Source organism: Diospyros lotus, chromosome 7, assembly GCF_014633365.1.
Source record: "Diospyros lotus cultivar Yz01 chromosome 7, ASM1463336v1, whole genome shotgun sequence".
NCBI classification, from domain to species: Eukaryota; Viridiplantae; Streptophyta; class Magnoliopsida; order Ericales; family Ebenaceae; genus Diospyros; species Diospyros lotus.
Window position 1 is genome coordinate 33057558 of NC_068344.1, and position 12487 is coordinate 33070044.

General features: G+C 35.7%; 1 protein-coding gene across 1 annotated transcript in view; it reads right to left on the reverse strand.

The window, feature by feature from the left end:
* Nucleotides 1-4032: 4032 nt before the first annotated feature.
* The window catches only part of LOC127806242 (uncharacterized), a 33037-nt gene continuing 24582 nt past the window's right edge, over nucleotides 4033-12487 (reverse strand). The window contains exons 3-6 of the mRNA XM_052343395.1: nucleotides 11321-11485; nucleotides 11096-11182; nucleotides 10862-10933; nucleotides 4033-6398 (exon numbers count right to left, since the gene is read on the reverse strand). Of these exons, the coding sequence (XP_052199355.1) occupies nucleotides 4431-6398; nucleotides 10862-10933; nucleotides 11096-11182; nucleotides 11321-11485 (2292 nt within the window). The 3' untranslated portion in view covers nucleotides 4033-4430. The remainder of the gene's footprint in view (nucleotides 6399-10861; nucleotides 10934-11095; nucleotides 11183-11320; nucleotides 11486-12487) is intronic.

Genomic DNA, 12487 nt, shown 5'->3' on the forward strand with positions numbered 1-12487 from the left:
TTTTAAAGAGGGTGGGTTCCAAGCCACCCCTTTTATGTAACATATGTACATATAAGAGAAGAGGGGGAAAAAATAAGAGAAAAAAAAAAGAGAAGAGGTTAATGGGGGATCAATGGAGGATGTCTTCCAAGTCATTCCCTTTATAAAAAAAATTATACCAAACATAGGAATAAAAATTTCCAACTTAATATTCTCAAAAATCTTAAAATTTCTCTCCTATCAAATGCCCCTTTAAGGAGTTGCCTAATTAAGACACCCCCTTTGATTTTATGATTTGCTGGCAGCTATTGCTGTTGTGGGAGCCCCTTTAACCTTTACCTCTCTTTATATTTTTATTTTTTATTTTACACATATATGTATATTCATCTATCATTTTTAATTTATTTTTAATTAATTAGATCACTCCCTAATTTCACACATATATTTACACATTTAACCATTTAATTAGATTTCACATGGGCTCAATTAAATCTTACCAACAATCTCAAATTATCTCTTAATTGAATTTAAATTGATCTCCTTATATCTTCTTTAAAAAATATTCAAAATATTACATCTCTTCACCTTATATTGTCATATCAATCCCCTTAAAATATTGTCACATTACACCTATATATATATACAGTACCCGACACCAAAAAATAATGTAGCAATTCCCTACAAAAAGGGAGTCTGAAAGAGTGGGAGATTCTGATCACAGGAATTGGAGCCAACTATAAAGCAATGGTGAGTGACTCTAAAAGGTGAAAGCGACCATTCTTGTCATTTTGCCTTTCACATTTATTGACCAGCATGGGGCATGCATGGTTTAGGTACCCACAGATTATGTCAAGGACATACAGACATCCATATATATATATTTGTATCCATACTTTCATCATGCGAGCAAAGGAGTTGTAATCAGGGAGGGAATATAATTTATTGTTTAATTTAAATATTGACTAAGCACAACATATTATAATTAATTATAAGTTCATGCAATTAGTGTACAATTTTTTTATAGTATGATTGTCCAAATCTGTCTTAAATTCTTAAACCTGCACTTAAGTGGTCTTTACTTACCTAATCCAATTTAGATGAGAATTAGAGTTTCTGTACAATCTGTAAGTTTATAGTGTCATGTTCTCTTATTAACAGAACACATTAATACTGTCAAATTGGATTGTACTAGGATTTAAGGCTGAGACATTTTCCTTATTGCTCTTCATTGTCAAATCTCTTTTGATGTCATAAATCTTTCATTTTCATATTTGAATGGATCAATGTTTATATCTTGTCCAACTATAAATTTAATTTTACTTTTTCTTTTTCATTGTAGATGATTCTTATTTTAGTTTTCGTTCTACTTCTACATGTAATTAGTGTTATTGAACGAGTTGGGTCGGGCTACTCGTGGCCCTAAAGTGATGGCCAAGTCGGCTTATTTTTAATATATATAGTTAGTTTTCAAATTATTTAAAAAATTATATTTATTTTTCTATTAATGATTTATAATAAATAATAATTTAAGTTCTTAAATAATTGTCATGTATATATGAATAATATTGAAAAAAAATATAAATAGTTATATTATTATTATTAAAAATTTAAATGATATTCCCTTCATATTTTAGTTATTAATTTTATATTCTTAATGTCTATTTTGAAATTGTTGAAAACACATTTTTTTTATCATTCTAAAAAATTATTTCTCAAAATAGAAAACTGAAAAGCGCGTTTACTTTGGAATTTTAAGAAAAATTATTTTATGATATTTTATTCAATAAATTTGATTATTAAATAAATTGAAACAGTTTAATGCTAGTATATTATTAAGTAATATATACATTTTGAAGTTGGTGAATCTTGTAATTTTTTTTTACGTTACAAAATAAATACAGACAAAATAAATTAATTTCCAAAGGCCAGATCGAGTTGGATCTAAAAATTAATTTCCAAACTTTCACCCACTATCGACCGATAATTCCAACAATCAGGATTATCCATAGACTTCACCTCACCACATTGACCAACATACCCAAAAATGGGTTAGATATTTGCATATTTAACTTTTAATTTTCGCCCCCCACACGCTACGAATATATATATATATATAGTGGCAAAAATGAGTCGATCTAGACAGAAAGGGCAAAGAAGATGAAGAGGCAATGGCCTAAAATTGCAGAAGAGGCAGAGATGCAATGATTGTGGCGCTTCACAATGGCCGAGCGTAGTGGTGAAAGAGGAGGTGGTCGAACCTCAACAGTGGTTATCGGGCGATGATGGTGACATAGATGTGATGACCAAAAAGGCCTTGGTCGTCGATGGCAGTGGAAGTGGCTGGCTGCCTAGAGAACAAAAAGGACAAGGAGATGGTGAAATAGGTGATGAGTGCACACACACACTCAGAGTGGGGGGGAGGGAAGGCTGTCCGTTTTTTGCATTTTAGAATTTTTCAACATGTTTTGATTGAAAATACTCAAAAAAAATTTGTTATTTTGAGTTTTTTTTTTTTTTACAAAATTTTTTCTTGTTTTTGAAAATATATTTTTAAAAATACGAAAATAAACGTATTTTTACTATTTTAAAAAATTAAAAATTAAAAACGACTTAAAAACAGTAAAGAGAATAGGCTCTTAGATGTTATAAAAATTATCACTACTCAAATGATCATAATAATCATATATATCAATAATATTTATAAAACATAAAGATAGTTATATTGTTATAAAGTTATTTTTAGTCATTTTAACATTTAATTTAAAACTTGGCATGTCTAAATAATCATACGAATAATGTTTATCTACTTTTTATTCATTGTCATTGGGTTGACTTCTTGTTTATAATTTATAATTTTTACAACAATAAACTTATTAAATTATATATCAAAAATTTAAAATTAAAATTACAATATAAAGAATTATAATTTTTTTTATTTTAGAAAATACATTTAGATCAAGCCCAACAAACTGGGTTGTCTAGTTAGTTGACCAATAAGTACTCCAAACCGAATGAGGCTGTAGAGGCAAATTAGTTGGACTTAGTTCGACTCTATCTAGGAAAACCACTTGAGCTATGTAATAACTTCAGATGTATGATCCCTCGTAAATCATATGCACCGGCCACATTGAAATTTTATCTAACAGAGGATATGATTTGGTGGACAACAAAAAAATCAGTACTATAACATATGAACAATGACATCTTTACTTTTCATTATCATATGTAAAAACATATCAATCCAGCATGCGCAACTCCCATTATAAAGTAATAGCAGAAAACGTCAATATTCGATATCATTTAGTAATAGCAATTATTATGTTGTTCGATAAGGACAATTCTGGGTGCAGCACCAATGCCATTATGTTGTGTATATTTGCCTGCCTTTATTGATTATTCAATTATTGAGAAACAAAAAAGTTTTCTAAGGCAAGTTACACCCCATCTTACCCTGGTCTAGTCTCATTCCATGGTAAAACGTGTTCTTTTAACTTAAACCCATAAACAAACCTAGAGGCATGACAGACTAGTTAAGAACTAATTAAAACTCTCTTACACAAAACTACCACTTTGGATGGCCTCTTCTAAGCTTCTTTAAACAACCACTACTTTTCTCCATCGAATTCAGAATGCAAGCACCCAACGTTTTAGCTTCTGATAGTTAATGCAACTATTAGATCTAAGATTATGGATTGCTTAAGCCACTAATTGCATTACTAGATTCAGTGTAAAAGGGAAATAATAGTTAATAGCAGTTCCCTATTGCATGTTTTTCGGAAGTCACAGAAATTCATTTATCTTTAATAAATAATGCTCCCCCATCATTCCATGAGATGAAAAGGAAAAGAGTGGTGCTCCATGTGGTCCGGGCTGCGGCTGGCTTTACATTTTCATGATGTTTCCTTTCTCATCCTGACTTTTCACGGTAACCAAACAATTAAGCATAATCTCTATCTAGAGATCTACGACCATATTAAACAAAAAGAGAAGACAATTAACATTCAAAAAGTTAACTAAACAGCCAAAAAAACACTCACGAGAGAGACGAGAGACTTGGAGAAGGAACGTCCTTGAATTTGACTGACACCTAGGAGCAAATTTCCTTCAGAGTCAATTTTTCTCGAGAAAATCTATAACCTTGAATGCCAACCCAATTAGCCACTAAAACAAAATAATCTGGAATCAGAACTACACCTCAGACCTTATGGGTGGGCATTTTTTTTGTGACGAACAAAATATTTTCAGCCACGCCACCAGTTACACCCTACAGATGAAAATTTCCAGAAGATGAAAATGTTAAAAAAGGAAATTAAAAAAAAGAAAATCTTATTCTTTGGGCTGAAAACTATATATATGTTACAAATGCTCCTAAAATGGACGTTTGGACCTGTAACCTAACAAAGGGGTGGGCGCTGGAGTACCACAAACTAAAAGCTCACTGAGACAACACATCAACAAGAAGAGCTTTTGGCCGTTGTATCGCTGGGCAGGAATGTGAAGCGACCATACTGTTTCATCTTGGAGACTGCTTCTTTCGTCTTCCCAGCCACGAGATCCACAAAAATAGCTGTGAGAATAGCTTCTGGACTGCGGGGAATGCTGGATAAAGCTTGTGCCACGAAATGCTGAGCCTGCTCAAGATCCTCCTGCATCGCAAACATCACAGCTAGGTCTGCACAAAGAGCACCACGGGCCTCTTCGGGATTTAAAATCACAAAATCTTGCGCCTCGTCAAGTGAAGAGTTGTTCTTGGCAGACAGTAACCCATTATTTGGCTCTTCAGAATCAATACTTTTCTCAGCGCGCCATTCTTCACGGTCCTCTTCACTGTATGGCAGTTCAACATTGCTTCCGCCAGACAAATAGCTTAACAAATGCTCTGCAGCTTCCTTTGGCCGGTTTAGAAGACACAGAGATTCAGCCGCGTATATGTTGCCAAGGAAGGTGTATATTTTCGAATGTTCTGGTAGCTCTAAGAGTGATCGTGATGCTGCCAGGGCCTTCACAGGGTTCTCTAATGCTAGCTCTACATATGCCAAGTCAGCCAGAACAGCTTGCTTGATCTTCTGATTCTGTCTTCTACAAATATCCTCGTAGTCCAATATGGAGCTCTGTAAGGTGGCATTAGGACTATTTCCACTTTTTTGCTCTTTGGCATCTCCATTTGCGTTACCTTGACCAGAGCCAACCATCAGATTGGATGCCTTAGAATCACCACCAGATACATTCTTGTAACTAGCAACCTTAGAGGACGCTGTCTCTTTTGATTCATTTTCCTGTGAGGCTGAACTATGAAGCAAACCAGATTTCAAATATTTTGTTTCTGAACAGTCCAACAAGTGCAGGGCATTGAGCAGGCATTGACGGGCAAGGATCAATGAGAGATTTGGCTGCTTATCATCCCACAAAGGCCAATCATACTTTCCAACAAAATCCACCTCTGTGTTAGCTGAAATACCGTCTCTAATAGCGAGATGCCTCCCTTGTCCCTGTCCAACAACATGAACTTTAACCTCTGATCTATTAGATTGGGCTGAATTGGATTTCAGAAGTCCCTTCTCTAGAGCCATTATACAACATTCAGCAATTCGCAGCCACAAGAGAGGCCACTTGTAAAAAATTAAACTGGCCTTGTAGAAACAGCGAGCAGCAAGTAATGGTTTCCCACAAGCCAGGTACTGCACCCCACAGTTGTATGTTATTTGGAGAGATTTGTCCTGTGAAACAGTTGAGAGCTTTAAAGGCTTTTCCTGCCTAAGCAATGAACGGTTACTCAGAGCCTTGGAGAAGAATACAGCTGATGAGTGATATTTCCCAAGTCGATAATAGATGCACCCCAGATTGTTATTGAATATGCTTAAGATTCCAGTTTCTGTTCGATTACTTGAGGCCATCAAGAGCTTGATTGCTTTACGGTAGTTCCCTCGAGCATACTCAAGCTGGGACTTCAAGTGGAGAGCCATGGAAGAATCTTTCCCATGTGCTACATTCATAGCCATAACTGTCTTAACTTCACGCTTGGCTGCCTTTAGATTCCTAGTAAGCAGCAGAAGCCGAACCTTGTAAAGGTGCAATTTGAGTCTGAGATCACTGGTTGTAATGGAATGATCAGCTGGGATCCTTGAAAGGTCATTTGAGGGCTGGAGGCCTGATGGTCTTGATAAGGTCTGTCCACTCATGTCAATCGTTGAAATTAAAGTTTCAAGGTTCTCCTCTGACAAAGTTCTAGATAGACCTTCAGACACATTGGCGGTAGCAACTGAATCAGTAACAGAAGCATCTGTGGCAGTTGGGTTGTTTGGAAATGAAGAAGATTTTGCCACTAGGTTGGAAGACTGTTGCTGCATAGAGGCTCCACTGTCACTTTGACTGACCACATTGCTGACACAATAGGCTCTCTCCACATAATTAATTACATCCTGTACCAAGTACCACAATTATTTTGGCACCATAAAGAGGAATGGAAATTTTCAACGTGAGATGTCAATCTTAACAATATGGAAAATATTGCCACTGGAAAAGAACAGAAAAATAATTAACTGATGATGATGTGTTGACTCTACAATATGACAAAATTACAAAATCCTCTTGCACAAAAAGCTTGCAGGACAATTATTGGATGCAGCTAGGCTCTCACGCCAACTTTAAATAGAATGACAATAAGAAATGCATTAAAAAGATGGAAGGGCAAAATCTTTAGTAGGCAACCAAGTCTCACTAATGGTACAACACGGAGCAGCCTTAAAAGCCAACAAACAAAGAATGCCAAATTTCAATAACATTTGACAGTTTAGTGCAACAATCCAGAGTTTACCGCAATCCTTTCCATGGACAACCAAATGCAAAGCTTGACAGGTAAATAATGTAGCCAGTTGAGAACAGCAGGGCAAGACAAAACAGTAGTGCTAAAGTACATGTTGCTGCAAAAAAGCAAATAAAGAATACGACAAAGCACTTATCTGTTACACATGAATAAACATCACAAAATTTGCTTCACCTCATTAAATTGCCAGTCACTTAGATTTAATAAGACAGGCAGTTCAAGCTAAGAGAAAGCCAACATCTATGAATCCAGAACTCGTACATCTAACCAATCCAGCAAAGCAATACAGATTCCATGCAGAGGTTTATTGTGGAGGCTTCCTGCCTAATAAACCTCACTACACGCTCTACATACCCATCATTTTTTATTGTCATCAGGGAGTTACTTCTAACCATGTCATTTCAGAAACGAAAAACATAAAAATGAACAAAACAAAATCACAGTTGGCCATTTCAGTGTCATTGGACAACTTAAACCAACTGCCCTCAATGAGCATTAAAATGTTTAAACTGCATCAAAATGCATAAAATAATGACTACAGTAACCCATTGCAACAAAATTATCTGTTGTCTTGCCAACACACAAAGATCCAAATTCATGTTAGCAAAGGCAACATTTTTGCAATAACTAATGGGCCCCCAGACAATGCAAAAGAAATAGAAAAAGTTTGCATTCCCTTTTTAATAATACAACATAAAACACTAACCAGAATCAAGGCCAAAGATTCAATCTCAGTTATTGAATTCAGATTCTCAAATAAGCTTCATAAAAAAAAGAAGAGATTTGCAAGTAAATTCACCAAAGAGAAACAAATAATGCTTATGTACTTCAAGAATAAGCATGAAACAGTATTAAGAAGGTTCTGACCAAAACTCCAAGGAAAGAAGTTGAAGAAATATGGATATCGAATGGATTCCTAGGTCAACCAACATGGCAACAGCAAAGACTTCTTAGCTAAAATTTTAGAAGGGGTTGAGTTTACCCCAACTCCATTCCTTATTTTTCCAGCTTCTATTGTATATTCATTTTCTTGTAGGGATGCTAATGAGTGCCCCATGGTTGGGAGCGGGGGTTGGGGAGTGTTAAGTCATGCAGCCCTTTCCCCAATCATGAAGTTTAGCCCATCCTTCCTGCCGGCACTTCTTCCTTCACTTAAAAAAAAAAATCCAGAAAAGATAATCCTTTCCGTTTAAGCTGAATAAGCAATTTTACATTTGAAATGCTTGTCAGACACAGAGTTATAAGTTTTTGATAGGAACAATTTTTTTGATAAATACGCACTGTAGGCAAAGAACACAGATGCATGTACCAACAATAACCAATCTAAGAATGGTTGATCACGACTTGTACCAATAATAAAACATAAATAAATGCACCTTCACTTAAGGAGAATCATTTGTCATACAGAAACTGGAATCACCAGACAATTTGCACAGCTTCTTGAATCAGATTTAAGAGAATTCAAACACAAAGGATGAGTTGGAAAACTTGAATACTTCATCAAGTTTTTTTCACCCAATTTGCTTTATCAAGAACATACGTTTCTACTAATTTATGGCAAGACATGCCTTAATGCTATCTCAACCCACAAGTTTGAATCCTCTCTTGCCCCCATCATACATTCAATCTAAAACATACCTCCAGCCACTGTCACATTTGCTAGCTGTCATCATGACAATCATATTTTTATCAACTTGCTCTCATTTTGACTTTTCAAATAATTACATCTTAACTTCCAAGCAGACCATAAATTGCTGGAGGAAAAATCTCCGAGAACAAACCAGCTTCAAAAATTGGTAAGTCGATCAAGATTTAGTTGAAGAATGTGTCACGACCCTAGGGTTTAGCTAGGGTCTAGGAAGGAAATTGGAAGAATTTGGGAGAGAAAGAGAGAAGAATTGGAGGGAGAGACAGCAGAAATCAAGAGAAAATAGGGAAAACAAGGGAGAACGAGAGAGAGAAAGTAAAAAGGGAAATATGAATTCACTATATCATTCCAACATACTCTTCTCTACATATTAGAGCCTATTTATTGGCTATTCAACTGAAAGAAAAATCTAGAAACAGCACCTGTGCGCACTACTACAGAACCAACAGCATCTCCTAACAAACAATGGTAAGTAATTACAATATTGACCCTCTAATTCTCCTTGGGTCGTGACAGAATGTCAGCCACATTTCTAACATCTTTATATAAAAAAAAACCTTTCCATGCAAACTCAGACCACAATTTTTGAACAACCATTATGTTGTATCACATCCAATTTAAACCATACAACACCTGTTACATCATTAGGACACCTAGATTTTCAAGTGATATACAGGTTTATGGTCAGGTTGGGCCGAGTCCAGCTCCTACCGTGGTGGAGGCCAGGTTGGTCCGAGTCACAATCGAACCATGGCACAATGGGCTGTTACTCTAAAAGGAAATAAGGTTGCACCTCTGTTACCTCTCAATTATGTATGTTACCTCTCTCTTTCTACACTAATTATCCCTATCTTGCCGTTCTATCTTTCCCAATTCCTCCCAAATTCCATTCTAAACCCTAGGTTAACCCTAGGTACATGACAAATTGATAACGGAGCTGATGATTCTCGGTTGTGATTCTAGATATTCTTAGCAGCTGATCCTCGATTGCTACATTGTGAGAAGGTGAATTCTCGGTAACAAAGCAGAGTCAGGTGAATTCAGTTTTGGTGATTCCGACATAGGAATTCTCGAATAATTGACCTTGAGGCGATTCAGGAAGCTAAGCTAGGAATTCTCAACTATCTAACCTTGAGGCAATTCAGGAAGCTGAGCCAAAGGCGACTCTCAAGCTACCGATTTCTCAAATCCGATGGTGACAGAGGCAGAGTCAAGTTGAATCTCAACTGCGTTGCCCAATTCAGGAAGGCAAACTCTAGAAACTGTTTCAAGTCAAAGTCGTCATAATTCAATTGGCTAATGATCCAAGTTCAACATTGTTGATGAATGATATTTGAATTTCAGACTCTCTCTCTTGTCAATTCTCTCAATTTCCTCTCTGATTTCTCTATCATTTCCTCCAATTCTTTGTCCTCTCTCTCAATCACCTCTTTTACCTCTCAATTATGTCTGTTATCTCTTTCTTTCTGCTCTAATTCTCCCTATCTTCTTGTTCTATCTTTCCCAATTCCTCCCAAATTCCATTCTAAACCTAGGTTAACCCTAGATACATGCTTGGTGGCAATGTTTGATCCTACAGGATCAAACGAGTGATGACTAGAATAACACCATCCAAAAAACCCTCAAAAACTTGATGTACAACCTTATATGCTTGGCATGCCATTATAATAAAGGAACCACATCTCTCAGTGAATACAGTTTTGGGTAAATTTCACTGAGATCCCCAATAGTTAAGGCCATTCGCACAAAGACCCCTTGTGGTTAAGAAATATCTCTAGAGGTGCTTGTGATTTAATTTTTTTTGCTCAAAAGCCCTCTGCAAAGACATTTCTAAACAAGCAGAAGGGGTGCCCAAGCAAAAAAGGGTAAACCATAGGGACCAAAGACATTTTTTAAACCATATGAAATCTCTGTGAATTGGCCCAAACCACAAGGGGTCTGAGTGCAATTTACACTAAAGTTTTAGTAGGTTTTTATGCTTGGAATTTTCCTAATAAAGTTTTAATATGTTTTTATAGTAATATCAAGACATGCTCAACCTTACTTGGGAAACCATAACCAGGAATGAGCAAAAGCCTTGATTTTAAATTTCAAATGAGGCAGAAAAGTTTGCAAGGTTCCAATTAGATTGAAAAGCAATACTATTATGTCCCAGGCAAAAACAATTCTCACTCTAAAAGCAAAGGAGAATAACTCCTGGCCACTAAATGAGTCCAATCTGTGTTTCTATTTGATAGAAATGGGAAGACATGCCTAATAAGTTGCACTAATGCCACCAAGCACGCAAAAGGTAAGACTACAAATATGGAACAACAAGGTGAAAGACCAAAGCAAAGCTTATCAAATTACAATATTTGAATAAAGAAAGTTGGTGATATCTAGTGAATTTTTTAAATGAAAGCTAAACTTACAATAAATTTCCACAGATCCTCAGAAGCAAATGCAACATCCAGATATAGAAGGCAAATACGAAGAGCTGTTGCCTGCAAATAAATAATTTCAAAGAACATTACGCATAGGAAATGGAGAATAATTCTCTAATGAATTTGGTCCTTTCTCCTTTTTATTGGTTGTTTTTGTTATTTTTTTTAAGGTGGCCATCAAGTCACCTTAATCTTGTCCTTGCAAATTATGCATCATCATACCTCATCTATTGGTTCAATCTTTTGATACAAAGAGTCCAGAATTGGGTATGCCTTCGCATATTTATGAAGATGAAACCAGATAACCGCCTACAAAGAACCAATTTGAAGCAGGAGTATAAATTACAACTGAAAAAGAGAGGGAAACTAAAAGTCAAAATCATTGAACAAGGCACCAAATAATTGTAACCACAAAAATCAACTATGCATAACATCAAATGAGCATACCATATTTAGCATCAACACAGAAGTGTCCAAATCGTTGTAAACAGTAATTGAACTATTAGAATGAGCCAAGTCAGTTCCTTTAGATCCAGACAGAGTATCACTCTCTACACTGCTAACAGCATCTGCATGTTCTCCAGATGCAAAAGCCAGCTCATCACTTCGTTTCTGGACCAAATTAGAGAAAAATAATTGAAAAATGAAGCCAGGAACACCATATTGCAGTGAAAAGGTTTTACCAAAAGGTAAATTGAAGCCATTAACAAAGCAAACATGCACAAAGTGTCCAGCTCTTGTAAATGCAGAAGTTTTCATAGGTGAGTAATTAGCCCAAGGGAAATATAAAGAGAGCAATAAACAGAACCATGCTAAATTTCAAAATTGCTAATTCCCCCTGATGCAAACTGATGGCTTACTATTGCTTAGTCCCACCAAGTTCAGCAACATGCTCCTACTTTATGTCAAATGCCATACCCCATTAGAGTTGATGAAGTCATTTCAAAAGCACACTAGGACAAAAAAGGTGAAATCATTTTCCTTTCTTATAAACTTGATCCACTTTCCTTTTAGTCGTCCTTCAGTTTCTATCAGTAGTGTCACCTTTGATCACCTCTCTCTCCACCATAATATATTAATTGGTACCAGCTGCATACAGTATCCCAAGAAACATGGATATATACATGACCAGACACAACACACCAGATACCTCAATAAAGGTATACACAGAAAAATATTTGGACCCAACACAACAAAGAAACACCAAATAATGTATTTATATTTCATAAATTTACAAGGAACAAACTCACAGTCTAGCTTATATGAAAAACTCACATCCTATATAATAGGAAATACGCATGATTGAAAACTTAAATTTGTATTTGAGAAAAAAATTATTTGTAAAAAAGTTGTGAAATTCAGATTTCTTAGAAGTACAAGTTTTACAAATGGGAGGAATAACAAATGTTAATCTAGAGTATTTTGATGTGTGCAACTGATTTTTTAACATATGTTTTTAATTTATGTTTTGGCTTTAATTCTTCTAAATGATGGATATGCAAGATTCCCTGATGAACACCAAATCCCTCTAGTCTCTGACATGCATTTGCAAGTGTTCCGTGAGTGTCAATACCTAACATAGCTGTTCGACATGATACAACACTGTGCCACCCC